This window comes from Gracilinanus agilis, chromosome 2 (assembly GCF_016433145.1).
Source record: "Gracilinanus agilis isolate LMUSP501 chromosome 2, AgileGrace, whole genome shotgun sequence".
NCBI lineage: Eukaryota > Metazoa > Chordata > Mammalia > Didelphimorphia > Didelphidae > Gracilinanus > Gracilinanus agilis.
This window is the reverse complement of record NC_058131.1, coordinates 336,000,243-336,022,483: the sequence shown is the minus strand read 5'-3', so window position 1 is coordinate 336,022,483 and position 22,241 is coordinate 336,000,243. Positions and strand designations below refer to the sequence as shown.

Here is a 22,241-nt window from a genome sequence, read left to right as displayed (position 1 = left end):
CATGTTATTTTCTGTAATCTCCTGATCTCCTACTTAATTTATGTGACCAAATGGCTTAACCAGCAGGCCGGCAACTTTTTCTTCTCCTATTGCCTGTCTTGAGAGAGGGAGAGAAAAAAGTATTCTCTTCCCTGGATTTTTCTCTCTTTATTTCAGCAATTTTCTTAGTGTAAAGGAGTTTTATATGTATGTGTGCAGTTCTATCAGTACTATAGTGCCCCATTAAGTCTTGTTTTTTGATTAATAATCAAAATAATTTTGATTAATAATCAGCAAAACCATGCAGCACCAGAAGTCACATTAATGTACTTTATTCATCATTGGTTAGCACATAATAACATTATTAAAAATAGTTCAGAGACTTATTGTACTTTAAAAGTGTTGTTCTTACATAAAATGCACATATTTACTTGTATTCAGTATTAAACATATTGTAAGGCTCTCAAGAAATTACATTTTAAAAAATGTGGCGTTTATGGCTCTCACAGCCAAAAAGGTTGCAGACCCCTGGACTAGAGGAAATTCTTTGGTCCTTTCCAGCTCTTAAATTCTATATTTCAAGCACTCTTCCATTGCTGATATTCTAGAATTGTTCCAAAAGACTATGTGCTCAGTGCAACCTATCCCACCCTTCTAGAAAAACAACTCAATGCATAAATTTACACTACTGATGAGGGCAAATTAAGCCTCCAGTCAAATGTTCCATCCATTAGATTCTCCCCTCCCCCACTCTACTCAGCAGGGCAAAGTTTCAGTGACTTCTCTGAAAAGCATCCACACTGCACTGAGCCCTCCAGAGTTGCTAAAAAGTTATGTGCCTATCACAGCACAGCAGGCTTAAGACCATTCAATCACTTTATTTTCTGGGACACAACTCCTTCATGTACCTAACATGGAATTTGTGAGGGTTCCCTCCTTCCTTTCACCTCTTAATTCCAATCGATTCCAACTCTGCAATATCAGTTGCTTGAGTGCCCTCCCCTCCTTTCTCCTTTCTATTCCCCAGGCCGTTGCCCTAGAACAAGGCCACCATTGCCTGTCATTTGAACTACTGCCATAGCTTCCTAATTAGCATTCTTCCCTAAATGTTCTTCCTAGTCCAATTCAATCTTCATGCCACTCAAAAGACTCCTACTGATCTAGTTCTGTCACTTCTCTGTTCAAAAACCTTTAATGCTTTCTTATTTCCTAAATCCAAACCCCTTTAGCTTCTAGGAAAGAGCATGGTTCAAATTTAACCTCTAATGCTAATCTGTGTAACCTTTACCAAGTCATCTGTAAGAATGATGGGATTTGAGAAAATTCTCTCTACAATCTTTTTGAGCTTTGGATCTAAGATTCTGGGACTCCTACTATAAGTGGAGAGCAAAAGAGTGATATTTTCCTCTATTCCTAATTCCTGGAGAAAGAGACCCACAGCCACCTACCAAGTGACCTAACTAGCCCCATTCCCGGGACTAGAGAACTGGCTTCCAATGTGATCCATAGTCAGGAAATTGTTTTCTTCCTTTGGCTCTGTTATGATTCTGCACATTTAACTGCTATCCTTACCTGCCTGAAAGTCTTGCTATAAAGAATCCCACACAAACTTGTATGGTGGGTAGTACCATCTTCCTCCATCTTTTTCCAGTTGCCTACTTGGGCCTCAAGATAGCCACTAAGAATCCCAATCTGTGCATGAGGAAAGATGAAACAAACATAAAATCAGGATAGCCCTGTCTTTTATAGGGGTCAACAATAAATAAGTATTTATTAGATACTTGTTAGATGCCAAGCATTGTGTTGGTTGCTAAAGATACAACAAAAATAAGACAAAAGCTTATGTTCTATCAAGGAAGACAACATATACACAGATAATAATAAACAAGAGATACATATATAATATACACTCAAAGAAACCAGAAAAAGGACAAGAACTGCTAAAAACCACAAGGAACCAATATTTAGCGAGTGCCCATTATATAGCTTAAGCTGAACCCTCAACTGTTTTTCTAAATCCTCTGGTATGGCATTTTTTGAGACACAATATGGTGGGAAGCATTCTGAACTTGGAATCACATCTGAGTTAAGTACTGATTTTACCACTTGCTAAGAGATGACATGGTAGGTTGGAAAGAACACTGAATCTGAAGGCATGAGCCATAGGAATCTAATCCTGACTCTTTAAGTGCCTGTGACCACAGAAAATTTTATCCCTCTGAACTTCAGTTTCCTTACGTGTAAAGTGAGAAGGTTTGTCTAGATTGTTTCCAAGATCTCTTCCAGTTCTAATAGGTGATGATCTCATTAACTCTTTTACTGTGGACAAGTCATTTAGCTTCCATTTCCTCATCTGTAAAATGGGGATAATATACTTGGCATTACCTGTCTTATGAGATGCTATGAAGGAAGTACTCTGATAAGTCATCATGTATTATAAAAATACAAGGTAATATTTTTATTATTATCACTATTATTGTTGTGGTGGTGGTTGTTCTTGCAATTCCAATCATCAAAGCTCAATGATTCTTTAATAATCAGACTTAGTACTCCCAAACTATCACATTTCCAAATTCCAAAATCCAGGTACTAATATATATGGTCCTTTATATGTTCTCTCTGTGCCTTTGTAGTGGCTATCCCCCATTCCTGGAATGCAATCTTTCCTGAGCTCTTCCTCACAGAAGTCTTCCTTTAAGATTTTCAAACACTGTATTCTACATGAAGCCTTTCCTTGCCCTACGCCACAACTGCTAGTATTTACATTCAGTATTTGTATATAGATAAGCAGGTTATCATCCCCATTTTATGAAAGGTTCCAAGGAGAGGAATTCTTTTCTTCTCCTCAAGCTTTCAATTGCTGTTTATATCACTCATATGATACTAACCCTAGAAGGCACATTGGATGATTTAACTTTTCAAGTATCTCTCTAGGTAGGACAATGAGCTTCTTCTTGCAAGCAGGGACAATGTTTCATACCCTCCAGAGCACCCAACAAATAGTCTTAAACACATTTGGTACCCAAAAATTGTTTTGTTGCTGGACTGAACTTTTTATTTCAGATTGCTGCCTAGAACAAGGATGACATCAATGTAGCCTGAAGGTTGGGTTGAGGGAACTTAGTGAGTCTCTGCTAGCCTTTTAAAGCAAATGTGCTAGGGCCAGATGGATTCACAAGTGAATTCTATGAAACATTTAAGGAACAATTAATTCCAATATTACATAAACTATTTGGGAAAACAGGCAGAGAAGAAATCCTACCAAATTTGTTTTATGAAAAGAAAATAATACCATTACCTAAGAAAGAGAAAGAAAATTATAGGCCAATTTCCTTAATGAATATAGATGCAAAAAATTTAAATAAGATACTAGAAGGAGAAAACAGTAATATATCAAAAGGATCATGCACTAGTACCAGGTGGGATTTACAATAGAATTCAAGGCTGGTTTAATAATAGGAAAACTATCATCACAACTGACCATATCAATAACCAAACTACTAGAAATCACATGATTATCTCAACTAATGCAAAAAAAACCTTCAACAACATATAACACCTTTTCCTATTTAAAACACTAGAAAACATAAGAATAAGTGCATCATTCCTTTAAATTATTAGTGTATATCTAAAAACTTCAGCAAGTATCATCTGCAGCAATGGAAATGTTAGAAGCCTTCCCAATAAGATCAGGGGTAAAGCAAGGATGCCCATTATCATCACTATTATTTAATATTGTATTAGAAACTAGTTTTAGCAATAAAGAAAAAGAAACCAAAGGAATTAAAGTAGGCAATGAGGAAACTAAACTATCACTTTTGGCAGATAATGTAATGGTATGCTTAGAGAATTCTGAGAATCAACTAAAAAACTAGTTGAAATAATGACTTTAGTAAAGTTGCAGGATGCAAAATAAATCCACAGAAATCATCAGCACTTCTACATAGTACCAACAAAGTCCAGCAGCAAAAGTTAAAAAGAGGAATTCCAATTAAAATCACTCTAAACAATATAAAACACCTAGGAATCTACTTGCCAAGACAAATATAGGAATTATANGATTTCAGAAAAAGCTGGAAAGATCTGCAGGAATTGATGCAGATCAAAATAAGCAGAACTACAATATTATGTGATGATCAATTGTGAAAACTTGACTGCTCTCAGCAATTCAATGCTCTGGGACAAATCTAAAAGATTTATGATGGGGGATGCTATCCACCTCCAGAGAAAGAACTGTTGGAGTTGTCTTTCACATCAGTGTACTTACGGTTTGATTTTGGGGTTTTGGTTATATATGATTAACCTCTTACAACAATGACAAATAAGGAAGTATGTTCTACATGACAATAAAAATAAATTTTAAAAAATACTATTAGCCTAAACATGTGTCAGATTCTAAGACAAGGACCCTTCTCTAAAGGAGGTGAAACCTCATTTCAGAAGGAGGGAGGGAGGGAGGGAAGGAAGAAAAGAGAGGACAGGACAGGACAGGATAGGACAGGACAGAACAGGAGAGGATAGGAGAGGAAAGGAAAAAGAAGAAAGGAAAGGAAGAAGGGGTAGAAGGGAGGAAGCCAATGTGGCTACCATGTGCCAAGCACAGTACTGAGTGCTTTGCAAATATTTTATGTTCACAATAAGGCTAGGAGTTAGGTACGATTATTAATTACCCTGTTTTACAGTTGCATAAATGATATAAACAGATGTCAAATGATTTTCCCAGGAAGTATCTGAAGCTAGATTTGAACTCAGATCTTCTTAAAGTCCATTGCTCTATCCATTGAGCCACTAAGGTGACCCTGTATGACTTTTACTCTTCATCTGCTGTCTGCCTAACCAATCTCCTCAATCTCTCAGAAAATCTGTTCAAATCCTTCTTTAAGTCCCCTCTAAATAGTCTCCCAAAACCCGTGCTATGACAAAACTTCTTTCTCAATCAGTCCTTTCCCCTCATTTCCTCTAGGAAGTCTATCCTTTCCTTCCTTGTAAGAAAGGTAGTACATTCATTCACTCTTTGTCTCCCTCTGCCCAAACACAACAAAGGTAAGTTTGCTATCCCATTCTCCCCTCAGCACCTGGTCTAATGTATCTGATCTCCTACACTTGACTTTAAAATTAGTGTTACTTCTTAATATTGTGTTTTATGTGCATAAAGTTTGTGCAAAAATCTATTCAGATCACTTCTCTACTCAAAAATGTTCACGGACTTTTTACCGAATAAAATAATAAGTAAAAGTCCAAATTCCTTCACTTGGGATTCAAGACACTCCACAATCTATCCTGATCTGGGCCACTTTCTCATTTATGACTTCCTCCCTCCCATATTCCCTACATACCTGGACTACTCTCTGATCTCTGAAACATGTGTGGTCCTGTCGAGCCCCTATATCTTTACTCATGTTATTGTGCCTGTAATACATTTTTTTTCTCCGTATTTGCCAGTTAAATTCTACCCCATTTGGGGTTTGAATCCATACTTCCCACCATATACCACAATATACTCTAATGGGTTCAGCATTCAATCTTTTTGTAATCTAAAAAATGGAAGGAAATAACATGTCTCAGCCAAAATTTTTTTTAATTTAATTACTTAATTAAAACATAATCATTGGAAATGTCAATTGATTCTATTATGTAGATAAAATATGTATACAACAAAAAAGCATTCTCTCTATAATCAAAGAAACAGATTGAGGAAAATGTTTGCAATAAATATATGAGAACCTGTCTGACAGCTTGAACTTAACAAGGAAAGAAACCTATAAGGACCTTCAGACTAATAATATACACTCTTCTCAATTGAAAAAATGATCAAACTGCAAATTAGGAAAGAGAAAATACAAACTGCTAACTATATGAAAAGAGAAACAAGTTTCCTAAAAATCAGAGATATACACATAAAGAAAAACTTAAGAATATTTACCTTATTATACCCACTAGGATGACAAAAATAGAAAAAAATCGATAAAATTTATTTATAGACAGCAGAGATATAGAGAAATAGGTTCTCCGATACACTGTTGGTAGTGTTACGAACATTTTTAAAGATCAAGATGACTACTGTCAGCTCTTTGTTGATCCCTGGATCCCTACCTCTGCTGAAGGTATCCTACTACTCCACTCTATCCCCTGAACTCACTACTCTTTTGGTAAGAAACCATCTAATCTGACAATACTCCCTAATGCCTTCTGGACCTTACTATATGTTCTCCTATTTTTCCCTGCTTAGGTCCTAGTTGGCCTTTCCATCTGCTATAAACTGAACATAAACACAATTGCTCCTTGATGTATTGTCTCCTCAAATTAGAATGTAAGCTCCTTGAGAGAAGGAAATGTCTGATTTTCTCTTAGTGTTTCCATTGCTTATCACAGTATTTGGGATATGATACTTGATTTTTTCCACTCCACAAAATTCATCATACCTTCCAATCCAACTATCTCCCTGCTAGGATTTTATCCAAAAAAAAAATCATAAAGTGAAATTAAGGTTAGCCCTATCTAAAGAAAAATATTTCTAAGTGCTCTATTTGTAACAGAAAAATGGAAATATTTATGTCCAATAACTACAGAATAGCTGAATAAATGATAATATATCAATGTAATGGAATAGTATGTGGTTATAAAAATTATAACAAGGTAGCACCCAAATAAACAAGAAAATCTCTTTAATAAGTGTTCTTTAGTTTTTTGTGTGTCATGGACCCCCTTTGGGAGTCTGGTAAAGCCTGTGTATTCCTTCTCAGAAGAATATTTTTCAAATGCACAAAATAAAATACATAAAACACAATTATATTGTATCCTATTCATTATCCTATATAGTTAACAAAATATTTTTAAGACAAGTTCATGGATGCTAACTTAAGAACCCTAGTCTACAAGGAGTGATGCAAAGCCCAGTCAGCAGAACCAAAATTGTATGTATACTAATTGCAAAATATATTCCCCCCTCCAAAAAAAAGAAGAAAGGTTGAAGGGAACAAAGAAGGGAAGAATGAGAAGAGTGAGAGGAAGCAGAAGTAGAATTTCAAATAGACCTGGAAGCAGTGACAGGACAAAAGCATGTTCCTAGCTCGGTTGTTGTTTCATTTGGTCCCAACTTATGAAATGCTAAGGATTTTTGCAAAGTTTTTAGTCCTTTTATTTTGTATGTTTTAGTGATTATTTTCATTGATTGTTATTATTTGTAATTTTTTAAAATTTAACTCCCAATGATTCTTTAAATAAAGGCCAAATGCCTTCTCTTCCATTAAAGCCTTTTCTGATTGATCCCTGAAGGTAGAGAAAGAACTTTTTTCCACACTTTAGACTTCCATTTACACTGTCTTATACTGCTTTAATTCATTTATGTGATATGTTTTATAACTATAGATATCAATCACTGTTTGCGTTTTGTCCTCCTACTACTGTAAATTCCATGAAGGCCGGAAATCTGCTTTAGCTAAATTCTCTCTTTTCCCCAGTATTGAACACAGTATTAAAACCTTTTAAAAGGTTTAATTGAATTCCTTACTTGTATTTTGGGGGCACATGCTGGGGACTTGCACTTCTGCCCAGTGATGCAAGCCTCCAAGAAAGAAGGAATTAGGATTGACCTAAGAATTGGAAGAAGGATAGAAGTCATTTTAGCTTGTTGTCCTCAAGCCCTGCTTGAAAGGAAACCATCAGACATCAAGTCTGATGATTCCCTTGCATTGAGTATTTCCCTCTCTTTGGAGGCGCCAGTGCTAGCCAGCAGCTATGTTCGCATCTAGTGAGGGAGGTGGGTAGATAACAGAAAAGAAGTACCAAGAAAACTCACCAAGAAAATTCCTGTCTGGACAGTAATCAAAACAAAGAATTCCCTTCCTCAGTGTCATTGTGGAGGTTCTGAAGTATAAAAGAAAGACCATAGCTATAAGCAAAAATTCTTGAGGTCAATATTATCATCATCATCACCATCATCATCATTATTATTATTATTACTGGGGAAGATTTTAAGAAAAATTTTTAAATTATATCCTCTCATCAACATCATTATTCTTTCTTACCTCTATTGGTTCTATTTACAAACTTGAACATATTCTTTTTTTTTTTTTTAAACCCTTGTACTTCGGTGTATTGTCTCATAGGTGGAAGATTGGTAAGGGTGGGCAATGGGGGTCAAGTGACTTGCCCAGGGTCACACAGCTGGGAAGTGGCTGAGGCCGGGTTGAACATATTCTTAACTCTTTCCTAAAGTCCTCACAAATGTTCACACGAACCTTCTAGCCGAACTTCTATCCTATTTCTCCTCTCATTTCTGCTGACATATCCCATGGGCAAGTTATTTATCTTACACTTCTGCCATTTCAGTAACTTGTGCTTATCATAAACTACATTCCCCAAGTTCACCTCTCACTGCCAAGGATTTAGTGGCCTTTGCTCAGTCCTTACCCTTGGCTTGGGTAGCCTCTCCCACTGTTAACAAACAGTTTTCCATGAAATCTTTCTCCCTTGTTTTCTGAGATACTGCAACTGTCCTAGCTGGTGTGTTGCCCCCAGCTCAGTGTCTCTGTTAGAATCTCCGCTTTCCTCTCTCTACATTCTTTCCCTCAGTGATGTCATCAGGCTCATCACTTCCACTATCATTGGAATGTATAAGCATCCGCCCATGAACTACCACTAACCCAAGTCTTGTTCTGTTGAAGCCCCAATCTTTCACCAAGACCCAATTCAGATGATGCCACTTAATCTGTGTAGCCTTCCTTGGCCTGTGCTCTACCCAACCCTAACCCCAGTGAGGCAGGAGAGGGCACATCTATTCCTGCTCAAATTTCTCATAACACTCTACCAGGGCCTCTGCCTTTATATATGTCTCATTCTCCATGTGTGTATATATATATATATATATGTATACACACACACACACACATATACTCTATACTTGTCTTTCCCCTCATTAGACTATAAGCTTCTTGAGTGCAGGGTCCATGTCATCAGAGCTATCTTTGCAACCACCAACTTTGCATACAGTGGGTACATATCAGATATTTATTGAATAAATGTTATTAAATCAATAAATTATGATTAATTTATTATTGAATGGAGTCTGCCTTGACCAGTCACTTAACCTCTCCAAGTCTTAGTTTCTTCATTTATAAAATAAAGGGATTGAACTAGATGATATCTAGAGTCCCTTACAGCTCTGGATCTATGTTCCTGAGATGATTCCCACCAAAAGAGCTCTCTCCCTCATCTGAACCCACTCTGTAGCTCTCTTATCTCCTCTTATGATATCCTAATTCATATTATGGCTGTGCTTGTGTCTTATTATCTCCTACAAAATTATAAGTTCGTTAAGGGTGAAAACCATGGCATTTCACCTTAACAGAAGAGATCAAACCTACTAGGCATGTACAGAAAAGCTTCATACTATCACAGAAAAAGCATCCGGCTTTGGAATTAGAAGACCCATATTTAAAGCTTTGTTCTATTATCACTTCATCTTTCTGAAGTGACTTTCTGTTCAATGGAAATAATACTAGAGAAACAGCACTGAAAAGTAGATAGAGAGCCAGCCTCCACATCAGAGGATCTGGGATTATTATAATTGCTAATTTTATTGAATATAACATTGACCTAACTTAACTTGTCCAACCCTGTCTCACTCTGTCCTTTAGAAGAGGGAAGACCCAAAATTTCTGAGGCCATTGCATGTGACCATGCAATTCAAACACTTTTTTATAATCTTGCTTTGCAGGCCAATTAAAGCTCAATAGTACCACCTACTGGATCAGGTTCTATAATGTATCCATACTTAACTGGCACTGATTTTTTTAAGTCATCAATTTTTCCTTTTAATCCATTTCAACTTTAAGGTCACATGTGTCTATGTTTCTATATGTCTTGCGGAGATATCAGATCCCACTGAATCATAATGATTGTCAAATGGATAGAAATCAATCAAGAAACCAAAAATAATTTTAAATGGCAATAGTTCACTTTGGATAGTGTTTTATGGTTTAATAACTAATTTTTATAACAATCCCAAAATAAAATAATACAAGGATTCTTTTCCTCTTTTTTCAGGAATAGCCTAGAGTAGTAGAAAGAACAGTGGATCTGGGTTCCTCTCCTAATTCAGCTCCAAACCTGCTATGTGAACTTGGGAAAGTTGATTGGTCCTTCTGAATCTCAGTGTCCTCATGTGAATACAAAATGGGGATAATAATTACCTCACAAGGGCATTGTAAAGTTCAAATGAATTACAAACATGAGACAATTTTTCATTGTCTCCAATATCAACCCCCTCCCGCCAAGATTCAAAAGATACCAAGGAAGAAAGGAAGACCATAAACTTTCAAGGTTGTCACTGAGTCAAAAGTCTAGGGGAAGGCTTTATAACCTGGGGTTCACTAACTGCTTTTTTCATATTTTGATTATTTTCTTTTACTATAACTGTATCCTCCTGTAATCCTATATATTTTATTTTATGTTTATTTAAAAAACATTCTAGGAGGCAGCTAGGTGGTTCAGTGGATTGAAAGCCAGTTCTAGAGATGGGAGTCCCTGGGTTCAAATGTACCCTGATACTTCCCCTAGCTGTGTGGTCCTGGTAATACTCCCATTACCTAGCCCTTACAGCTATTATTCTGCCTTGACACCAATACGTAGTATTAATTCTAAGACGGAAGATGGAGGTTTAAAAAAAATTCTTCTGATAAATGGTCCATGGCATAAAAACCCCTGCCCTAAAGAGAAATAGAGACAAATGTGACAAATGTGACTTCCTTAGCCTGTTGTAATTTAAGTCCCTCCATAATCTGTCTTTCAAGTTTTCTGTCATAGCACTTCATTCACCTAGAGTTCCAGCAAAACTTGGCTCCCAACTGCTCACTGACCTCATTTTTTTCCTCCCCCTGTCTCTGTGTATTCATGGAGGCCATTCCCAAACTTCCCTCCTTATTTCCTCCATGGGAATCCTTCCTTTCAAGGCCCAGCTCAAGTGGGTGAAAATAGTCTCTCAAGTTTTCCTAGAGACTTTATCCAGGTCTTTGCTTTATACCTCTCATTTCCTACTTTATGTGAAACTTAATTATATTATATTTCCTATTCTATGCCACTTCACTCTTCTAATAGGATTGTAAAATCCTTAAGGAAAAGGACCGTGTCATTTTTCACCTTCTTATCCTGGAGACCAGAACAATGTCCTATCCAGAGAAAAAAACTGATAAATAGAAATAAGTAAGACATAGTTTTATATATATATATATATATATACATATATATATATATATGCACACACACACACACACACACACACACACACATCTTTTTGTCAAATGATGCCCCTTCTCTAATAAAGGGAGGGGAAGTAGGGTATTTAAATGTACCAAATTATTTTTAAAATGTAAAAATAAAGGGGAAAGTAAGAACATGAATCATGTAACCATGATAACTTTTCTAAAAAATAAAAATTATTTTAAAAAATAAAATAAAATATAAAAATAATAAGTGCTTATTAGTAGATGTTTGTTGAACTATTAAGGGAAAGAAAGTATGAACTTACCTTGGTTGATCATTTATAGTTGGCACAATTGTTAGGACCATGGCTGTATTATCAATGGCTGAGCAGGAGGCCACCAGGTTCATCTGGGGAANATATATATATATATATGCACACACACACACACACACACACACACACACACACACACATCTTTTTGTCAAATGATGCCCCTTCTCTAATAAAGGGAGGGGAAGTAGGGTATTTAAATGTACCAAATTATTTTTAAAATGTAAAAATAAAGGGGAAAGTAAGAACATGAATCATGTAACCATGATAACTTTTCTAAAAAATAAAAATTATTTTAAAAAATAAAATAAAATATAAAAATAATAAGTGCTTATTAGTAGATGTTTGTTGAACTATTAAGGGAAAGAAAGTATGAACTTACCTTGGTTGATCATTTATAGTTGGCACAATTGTTAGGACCATGGCTGTATTATCAATGGCTGAGCAGGAGGCCACCAGGTTCATCTGGGGAAGGAACTTAATCTGCTGGCACCAGTTGGAGTGAATTGCCTAGAGAAAAAAACAGATGGTGGAGGAAAAGCCAAACCAGAATAAAATCATGCTGACCCATGGCCAATGAAAGAGTACATGCTGGGTCCCGAGAGCCATATTATATTCTATCTATCCCTTGCACTCACAGAATCTTAAATGAGTTAGCAGAGTCCCTTAGAGATCATCTAAGTGCAGTCACTCACAGAAAGCAGAATACTCACTATAGTATCCCTGCCAGTTGGTCAGTCTGATACTTTTTATCCAAAGGTATTTGCTAATTATTATTTTAAAGTATTCTTGAACCTTAAAAAGTACTTTCTCACTTTAGCTTCACAAGACAGAACAGGAATTATTTTCCCCCCTCTATGGAGAGTGAAACTAAAGCCTGGAGAGGTTAACTCTTACTCTTACTCCTCTCTACTATATATATAAATCCAACCAATGAGAAGGAAAACTTACCTTCAATCGGTAACTTCTATGTGTTCTAGATTTTTTAGTTAGAAGATTCTGCATTGAGATTTTCATGCAAGGACCTAAATCAAAAAACAAAGTCCAAGTTTATTTTTACCTTCTCTCTATACATCACCAAATCTTCCTCTTTCTGCTAATTTGGGAAATATTTTTTAAGCTCCTACCACGTGCAAGACACTGTGTGGGGCACTGAGACACAAAGATTAGACATTTCAGACTCCCACCCTCAAAGAACTTATATTCTAGAAGAGAAGAACTATGATATACATACAAAAATAAATAAATAAATAAACCATGAAGGCCAGTCACTAAGTCAATGAGAATTTAAGTGCTTATTATATTTAAGTGCTGTGAATATAAATATAAATTGGGGGGGGGGGAGTAATAGGGACAAAATACTTTAGGGGAATTAGAGAAGTGGGAGAGAATTCCTTCAGATAAGATAAAAGAAGGTGACCAAAGAGGAGCTGTGAAAAGTAAAGGTATGGAGGGGAGGATATTCCAGGCATTGGGGAGTGACTTGCACAAATGCCCTCCTGCAGGGTGGAGGCAGCATGTGTTCACAAATCAACTAGTTTCCCAGTTTGAAATGAAGAGTGATATGAGTCAAGAGTGGAAAGTTAGACTGAAAGTCAAATTATTAAAGGACTTAAATGCCAAGTTTAGAGGTTATATTTTATCCTGGAAGCAGTAGAGCTCTAGTGAAGGTTTTTGGTTACAGTAGGAATGTGGGAAGAACTATAAGCTATCTAGTAAAATAATTTGAGGAACTATGTGAAGGAAACATTGGAAAGTAAAAAGACTGGAGGCAAAAAAGAGACTGCCTTTGATGCTCTTCCACCTAAGTAAGAAGTAATGGAAATCTGAAGTGACAGGGTAGCAATATGAGCAGAAAGGGAAATATAGGAGAGATGTTTGTAGAGGTAGCACTGAGAGGACTTAGCACCTGGTTAAGGATATGACAGTTGAGAGAAGGAAAATTCAAAGTTAACTCCAAGACTCATCACTAGAAGGATGGGGAGGCCAGCCACAGAAACTAAGTCAAAATAAGCACAGATAGAGTGAAGGAGATTCAGTGTTTTTTTAACACAATGAGTTTGATATCCTTCTAGTATGGTCCTAGCTCAGGAAAGAGATTAGAACTGTATATGCAGAGAGATGAGTTATCTGAATAGAGGTAATACTACTTCAAGAAGAGGACAAAATAATTAAAAGAAAAGTACATAGAAATAAGAAGGTCTAGGACAGAGCCTTAAGGGAACACCCACACTTAAATGAACAGGAATAATAGGTGAACCAATGAAAATGACAGAGAAGGAATAATTACATGGAAGAAAAACAAACAGAAAAGAAATGTCACAGAAACAAGGGAAGAATATTCAGAAGAAGGGGCTAATTAACAGGGAAACCTTAACCAGGTTGGGGCAACCAGAGTTTTTACTAGGTGGAAAAAAACCCACAATTTTCAAGGCTCTCAAAATTATCTCCTTTGAAACCACCTATAAGAAATAAATACTCCTTACTTCTTTCATCAGGTAGTAACAACCACATTCCTTCTCTTTCCTACCAAGGAATGACTTTGATATGTACTAGAATCTCTGTCTTCTCTTCTTCCCCTAACCAAATTTATTTTTAAAAGCTGATTTTAGGATCGGCCAGGTGGCTCAGTGGATAGAGAGCCAGGTCTGGAGTGGGGAAGAATTGATACTTCCTAACTGTTGTGACCCTAGGCAAGTCACTTAACCCCAATTACCTAGTTCTTACTGCTTTTCTGCCTTAGAACCAATATTTAGTATCAATTCTAGGGCAGAAAATAAAGGTTTGGTTTTCGGGGGTTTTTTAAGTCAATTTTGGGGCATTTTCATGTTGTTTGCCCAAATACATTTTACAACACTTGGCACAAACATACACACATACAGACAAGGGTAGTTACAGTATGGTCAATAGCATTAAATATTACAATAAAGTCAAAAAGAATAAGAATTAAGAAAAAGCCACAAAAGTTAGTAATCAAGAGGTCTCAGGATCTTTGAGGGACTCTGAGTATCAGTAGAGTGTTTGAGTTAGAAAGAAGGTAGCAAAAGATTGAGAAACTAAGGTGTTCTGAAATTGTAAGCAAGTCTAAAGCAAGGGTTCTTAACCTTTTTTTGTACCATGAACCCTCTTGGAAGAATGGTGAGGTCTATGTACCTCCTTTCTGAATAATGTTTTTAAATTTATTAAATAAAATACATACACAAAGAAACCCAAATCTATCATAATAGTTAACCAAAAAAAATTTTTTTAAGTTCACAGATCCTGGTTTAAGAACCCCTAAATTCAAAGGAAGACCTAGATTTAGAAATTTATAATAGTAAGGAAAGATGGGCTTTTGTTTTGTTTTGTTTTGTTTTGTTTATAAGGGAGACCTGACCTTGTATTTGTAGGCAATGAGGAAGGAACCAGTAGATAGGGAAAACTGAAGATGAAAGAGAAAGGAAGCAGTCAGTGGGGCAAACTGCCAACAGAGACAAGGAAAATCAAGGAGATCAAAAGTGGAGAGGCTGAAAGAAACAATCTATTCTCTGGGGGGAAGCTGGATGGCTCAGTGGATTGAAAGCCAGGCCTAGAGACAGGAGGTCCTAGGTTCAAATTTGGCCTCAGACATTTCATAGCTGTGTGACCCTGGGCAAGTCACTTAACCCCCATTGCCTAGCCCTGTAATAAAATTAATATAGAAGGATACATATAAAAAAGATATTAGGGTTTAAGAAAATTTTTTAAAAACAATCTATCCTCTGAAAGTGGAGGAAATGCAGGAAGATTTAGATTTTGATGAGGAAATAGGTTTTGATGAGGGAGTTCATGACAAATGGCTTCAATACTCTCAGTAAAGTACAAGATAAGTCATTTGCTGAAAGAGAGAGAAATTTTTAACCACATACATCCCTCCTCCAAAGCAATTTGTTTGGTCTTCTCTGGTGGCCAAAAATGTAATATCGTGGGGTTTTTTTAATTTATATGTGTTTGGGTCTTCAGCCCTTTAATAGATCATAGATCCTTTAAGGGCACAGATCTTGACTAGGAATTTTGTAAAGATTAAGGCTTACATCTAATGACATAACCATCCTGTCAACTTTGGACCTCCCCAAGGTCTGATAAGCATACTTAATAAATATGTAATGAATGAATGAAATCCAGTGTTAGAAAGGCACTGAAACTTAGCCTGATCCATATCCATATAAGAATTCCTCTACAACAACCTCAACACACGATTATTCAATCACCACTTGAAGACTTCCAATGAGTTCTCCATTACTTTCTGAGGTAATCCATTTCATTTTTTAACTGCTCTATAATTGCTAGGAATTTTCATTAAATCAAAATAGTATCTGCCTCTCCAGAATTCCCCTCTAATGCTCCTGGTTCTGCCCTTTGGAGAATCCACATGAAGGTTCCTTCAAATACTTGAAAACAATATCTAAGAAACATAGTAAACTAGCACAAATAGCAATTATCTAATGGACATATAGCCAAAAAATATGAACAAATGGTTGGCAAAGGAAGAATTATGTAAACTATTAATAATCATATTAGATTTTTCCAAATCACTATTAATAAGAGAAATGAGTACCAAAATAATTCCTCGGTTTCACTTCATGCCTCACAAATTGGTAAAGATGACCCCAAAAGTGGAAGACAATATTAGAAGAGCTTTGGATTCCTGTCTTTTTTAAATGCTTTTTAATAACTGTTACAGAAGGTTAGTCAGAGCGGTTTTGGCTTCTGTTGCCACCAAGATGCCATCTTGACTCCACCCCCTAGAAGGACTTTGGAAGGACAAGAACAATTCGCTATTACTAGAACTGTGAATTGGTTCAACCATTCCAGAAACAATTCAGAATCTTTTTTTTTAAATGTGTTGAAAATGTATGTAATCTTTTACCTAGAAATTCCATTCCAAAGCAAATATCACAAAGCGTTTAAGGTCCTCTATAACAAAATATTAAAGTGGCATTTTTTTGTAGCAGCAAAGGAAACACAAATAAAATATATACCCTTGGATTGGGAAATATATAAATTGTGGTACAAAAATATGAAAAATTATGGTTCTGTAAGAAGTGATGAATATAAAGAATACAGATAAGCATAGAAATTTTATGTGACCTGATGCAAAGTAGTCGAGAAGATAATTCACACAGTGAACACAATGTAGGTGGAAAAACAGCAACAGCAAATAAGACTGGAAATACAGAAAATACAGAAGATTGGCCCTGAAGTAGATATGAGAAAATGCCTCTCTCCCCTTTTCTGAAGAGTAAGGAGACCAGGGGTATAGGGAGTATCAGAGAGCAATGATGTACTGATCGGTTTTACTGAACATTTTTTTCTCTTTATTTTTTAGTCTTTATGACAAAGAACAGCTTTCTGGGCAAAAGAGTAGACATGAATTTGGAAGTAAATGAGATGTCTAAGCAAAATATATTTTAAAAAATTTAATTAGCACTAACTTATAAAGCATACATCTCACTTTTTAAAATGGTAAAATGCTAAAGTATAAATAGAATTGCATACACTATGTCTTTTATGCTGTTTAGCTTAACTGTTTGGGGGAACTTGTATAGTAGAGGATTCAATTATGAGAAGAGTACATATGACATATCTTTAAATTTGCAAATAATTTTTAAAAACTAAATGTTTGCAAAGGTTATTTAATAATTTTCTGGCAATATTGCAATAGACTGGATTCAAGCTCATCAGCTCTTAGTTGATAAACTGTGCTTTTCTGCTTTTGAGGAAAGAAAAATAAAGAGGACAAAGGCTCTCATCCCTTCTCTCATCCTTTCATTCTTCTTGATTTTTCAGCTGATCAATGACTGTAGGTCAGCAATTATGCCTACCAGTTATTTAAGAACACTGGGATATATAAAGTTTACTCAGTCTGTGTGATATGAACCCACCGAGGCCAAATAGATGCTCTCCTAACTAATATCTCCTTACTTTCCTTGAGTTTCAACTCCCTTTTAAACATTTTTATTATGTCCTTCCAGTCCAAAGACTATTCTTTTATGTAAAAAAAAAAAAAACCCAAAACTTTGAGTTCTACTTTCTCTTCATAATGTACTATATTCAGAGTCTCATCTGCCTTTAAAACTAGTTTTGGGGCAGCTGGGTAGCTCAGTGGAGTGAGAGTCAGGCCTAGAGACAGGAGGTCCTAGGTTCAAATCTGGCCTCAGCCACTTCCCAGCTGTGTGACCCTGGGCAAGTCACTTGACCCCCATTGCCCACCCTTACCAATCTTCCACCTATGAGACAATACACCGAAGTACAAGGGTTTAAAAAAAAAAACTAGTTTTATCCCTTCTTTAATTCCCCCTAATTCTTTAATCATCATATCCCATTCAACTCTTTTACTGAACTTCATCATCTTTAGAAACATCAATCCGTAAGATAAGATGAAATCAACTCAAACTCATGCCTCATTTCCCATTCAAGTTACTGGACTTCATCTTGCCCCTTACCTCCCCAGCAACCTCTGCCTGTGGGATCCTCCCTCCTTTTGGAGAAGGTTGAGTGGACATCAGAGAGGTCCTTCCTTAATTAAGAAGGGCATTCAGGGAATTCTCATTATTTCCCATCTGCTACTTTCCTGGACTTTATCATTTCCCAAAACATATCATTCCTCAAGATGAAATTAACACAGAAACTCATACCTCATTTCCCATTCTAGTTACTGGACTTCATCTTGTCCCTTAGCCAAGGAACATTCCAACACCATTACCCCCTTTCCAATTTCTTGTTACAGGTTGTTCCTCTCTTAAACTGTGAGCTCCTTGAGGGCAGGAATTGTCTTTCACCTTTCTTTTTATCTCCAGCACTTAGTACAGTTTCTGGCACATAGTAGGTGTTTAATGGTTCTCTGACTCTTCCATCCCCTTATCTCCTAATATAGCTAAAAATGTTGAGTTTGTTGTCCCTTAGCTGTCATCATGAGCCACAGTTTGTTCTGAGCACAGATGTTCACAATGCTATTCTTTCAAGATTATATCTAACTTTTGTATTTGCTGCCATCTTTTTATGCTATCATAAAGGCAAGCCAAAAAGTTATTAGCTGCTCTGCTTTTTATAGAGATTTTGCACCAGAAGATAGCAAGATAAAATAATTCCTTCATTATTACTTATCATGGTCCAATTGTTCTGAAAAACAACTTGGAATTATGCAAGATAAAACACTAAATATTCCTAACTCTTTGACCCAAGGATATAATAGAATACCATTGCTCCAAAAAAAAATGAGAAATGAGGAATTTAGAGAAACAAAGGAAAATTTACATGAACAAAGGGAGAGTGAAGTAAAAAAATGTGATGCCTATAATAATATAAATGAAAACAATACAGAATTGACAAATTCACATGAATTGAAATAATTTTGGACCTATAGAACTGATAAATGAATTTAATTTGCCTTCTAATGGTAAAAAGGTAAGGGCCTGCAGGGATGAAATATTGCATACTCCCTTCAGATATAGTCACTTTTTAAGGCAGTTTTGCTTAACAGTTTTTCTTTATTACAAAGGAGGGTTTGATATGGTGGGGAGAAAAAAAAGATATATTTTAAAATGACTGACTTGTAAAAAAATTATCAACAAAACTTTAGCCAAAAAGAAATACCACTAGATCATCCCTATCAGATTTATGTATTTTCTCCTCCTGTTCTTTAGTATATTTCCATGACAAACAATAGTTTCAAATACCTTAAATTTATCCTACACTTATTTCTCAGAATGCCTATCAATCTGGAACTGCTGGTTCAGTCCCCCTACCCTGAGAGTTCAATGCCTGGGCAAAGAGATCTGTCCCTGGCTCAGCCCAGGAAATGAGGACAGGGCAGGTTGGATAGGACAGAGTAGGTATGAGAGTAGAGGGATAGGGAAATGAAAGGGACGGGGAAAGTGCCACTGTGTACCTATGAAATTTTTTTAATTATCTTACTATAAGGGGATGGGAGCAGCCAGGGTATAAAGGAAGGTGGTAGGAGTACCCTGCACATCCCACCAGAGCTCTGAGCCCAGGAGCTCTGAGCATAACCTGCTCCAAGTTTTCTTTCCTCTGGCCTACTCCTTTTTTTGCCTCTGGACCTTGCCTCTCCTCTCCTCCTCTTCACTCTGCTTCCCTCAGCCAATCTTGATCACCAGTTGCCATCTGTGGGCTGGTCCCTGTTCTGCCACCATGTCCAGGAATGCCAAGGGAAGGCGGAATTTATCCAAGATATAAAGGAAGAACATGTTGATGAGAAGAAAAATTCAAACCCTAATTAACTTGTGAATGGGAAGGAAGAGATGAGCTCCAGTATGCTTTGGAACAGGACACATGAGCTAAGTCTGGATGAACACTTTGGTAGGGAGGAAGATGCAAGTATTGATGAACTTGTCTATGAAGACAAAGGTACAAACCTAGAAGAACTAGTCTATAAGGAAGAAGACCCAAATGCTGATGAGCTAATCTGTGAGGAGGAAGATCCCAGCCCCATGAACTTATGTGTGATGAGCAAATCTCAATGCAGATGAGCTTATCTGTGAGGAGAAAGATCCAAATTCAAATGATCTTATGTGTAAGGAGAAAATCTCACAGACCAATAATGATAACCTTATTTGAGAGAAAGAAGATCCAAATCTCATCTATGAGGAAGAATACACAAGCTTCCATGGGGGAGCAAGACCCAAGCCTCATTGAGATTTTTAACGGGAGGGATGAGACAAGACCCAAAGGCAAGGAAAATATAGAGCCCTTATGGCAGGGAAGATTCAAGATCCAATGGCAAGGAAGACCCAAACCTTGATGGAAAACAGGATCCAAGTGTTGGTGACCTCTTTGATGGGAAGGAAAACACAAGTCTCAATAAACATTGGGAAGGAAGATTGAGAGAATGAGAAAGAAGAAGGGAACAAAAAGAGTGAGGAGGAGCCTGGAAGGGAGCAAAGTGGCAACAGCTCAAAAGAATCCTCCCACTGCAGGAAAAGAAAGTTAAATGTAGCTGTGTTTTTGTTGGATCTAAATGAAGTACTGGCCAAAAGAAAAACAGAGGAACTATGGTCAAGATTCTAGCTTTTCTTAGAAATCACTGGTCAGTAATACTCACACTTGACAAAGTAGGGGATGAGCCATTATTACCTAATACTAATATGCCAACTCAAAACTTCTCACAACATAGAGCTAACACCATTACCATTATTGAGCTGGGCAAATAGAGATGAGGTTTGAAAAATCCTGTTAAGCAAAGAACAGGTGCCTGAAGGATAAGAACTTTATAGAGAGACACCCTTCTCTAGAACCAAGAATGCAATTCATTCTGAATTGGATGATGGAGATATCTAAAGTCTATAAATTTCACAAGGAGACTTAGAACTTGGCACAAAACTTCTTTGATCAAAATATAGCAACAGCAAAATATTTTAAAAAACACTTTTGCAGCTTTTTGAGATTACCTCATTATTTATATAGCTGCCAAACTTTAAGAAATCTACCACCAAAGCTGTATCAGTTTGCTTATGTGACAGATGAAGCTTGTACAAAGGAAGAGATTCTTTCCATGGAATTAATCATCATAAAGGTTGTTTAACTGAATGACCTGCTTGAAGAAATGCTCATGCCACATTCCCCTCAGCAAATCTCTGGGCATGTTGTTGAACTTTTAGATGTCTGCATTACAGATATTGGCAGTTTGGATTTTATTTATGGAGTGCTGGCTACATCTATCTGCATTATATCATTTTTCTTCCACTGAGATAATGGAAAAAGTTTCAGGCTTTGATTAGCCAGATTGTAAAGGAGTGCATGAAATGGATGGTCCCATTTGCCATGGGTACAAAGAAAGGAGGAAGACCCAAACTCAAATACTTCAAGGGTGTTTCTAGCAAAGACATGCATAACATTCAGACTCAGATGAACACCATGAATTTGCTGGAAAGAGTTTATGGAAAATAAGCCAGCAGGCTGAGTGTTGGCTCCCACTGGAGTCCTCGCACTGCTGCCGAATGATAAGAAACCTAGCAAGGAGCAAGAGTGAATTTTCCAACACTTCTCATCAGAAATTAATTTACTAAAGTGCCTGCTTTAAGTTCTGCTCCATATTGCTGCCTGAGAGATTTGCTAGCTTTTACAGATTTTTAGATGGAAACAAGATTTTCTTTTCCTTAACAGAAACGTCTTAAATGGGACTGGGGCAGAACTAGTGTTTTTATGGAACATACATTTTTTAAAAAGGGGTTGTCAAGTGAACACCCTAATGCAAATATCAATAATATGAAAATTGGTCTTGATCAATGACATATGTAAAACCCAGTGGAATTGTGTGTGGGCTATGGGAGGGCGTGGGAGGAGGGGAAGGATAGAACATGAATCCTAAAACCATGGAGAAATGTTAAAAATTAATAAATTAAATAAAAAATTTTTAAAAGGGGGTTGAGTCCACCAACTACTTAGAGAACACCAACTAATGCTCCAGATGCTGCTAGGAGGGCGATACTTGGTCATTCATATAAATAAAAAGCTTAAAATTAAGTATAACTTTCTGGCTTCTGCTTTGGTACCCTAGAGTTACTAATCACATTTAGTACATGAATACCTAATTATTAGAATTATACTGCAATATTTGCAGTAAACTGAGGAGAGCTTGCCTTTTCTGCAATATTAGATAGAACACTTTCTTTTTACCTTTTCCAATATGTAAATTGATGTTTATATTTCTATTTCAATTCAATAGTTATTATCTCAGAAAAAATGTCTT

General features: G+C 36.5%; 1 protein-coding gene across 1 annotated transcript in view; it reads right to left on the bottom strand.

Moving 5' to 3' along the window:
• Nucleotides 1–22,241, bottom strand: part of EFCAB8 (EF-hand calcium binding domain 8) — a 122,846-nt gene that overhangs the window by 49,879 nt on the left and 50,726 nt on the right. The window contains exons 10-14 of the mRNA XM_044659787.1: nucleotides 12,464–12,537; nucleotides 11,895–12,022; nucleotides 7,765–7,845; nucleotides 5,316–5,388; nucleotides 1,552–1,671 (exon numbers count right to left, since the gene is read on the bottom strand). Coding sequence (XP_044515722.1) covers nucleotides 1,552–1,671; nucleotides 5,316–5,388; nucleotides 7,765–7,845; nucleotides 11,895–12,022; nucleotides 12,464–12,537 — 476 coding nt within the window. The remainder of the gene's footprint in view (nucleotides 1–1,551; nucleotides 1,672–5,315; nucleotides 5,389–7,764; nucleotides 7,846–11,894; nucleotides 12,023–12,463; nucleotides 12,538–22,241) is intronic.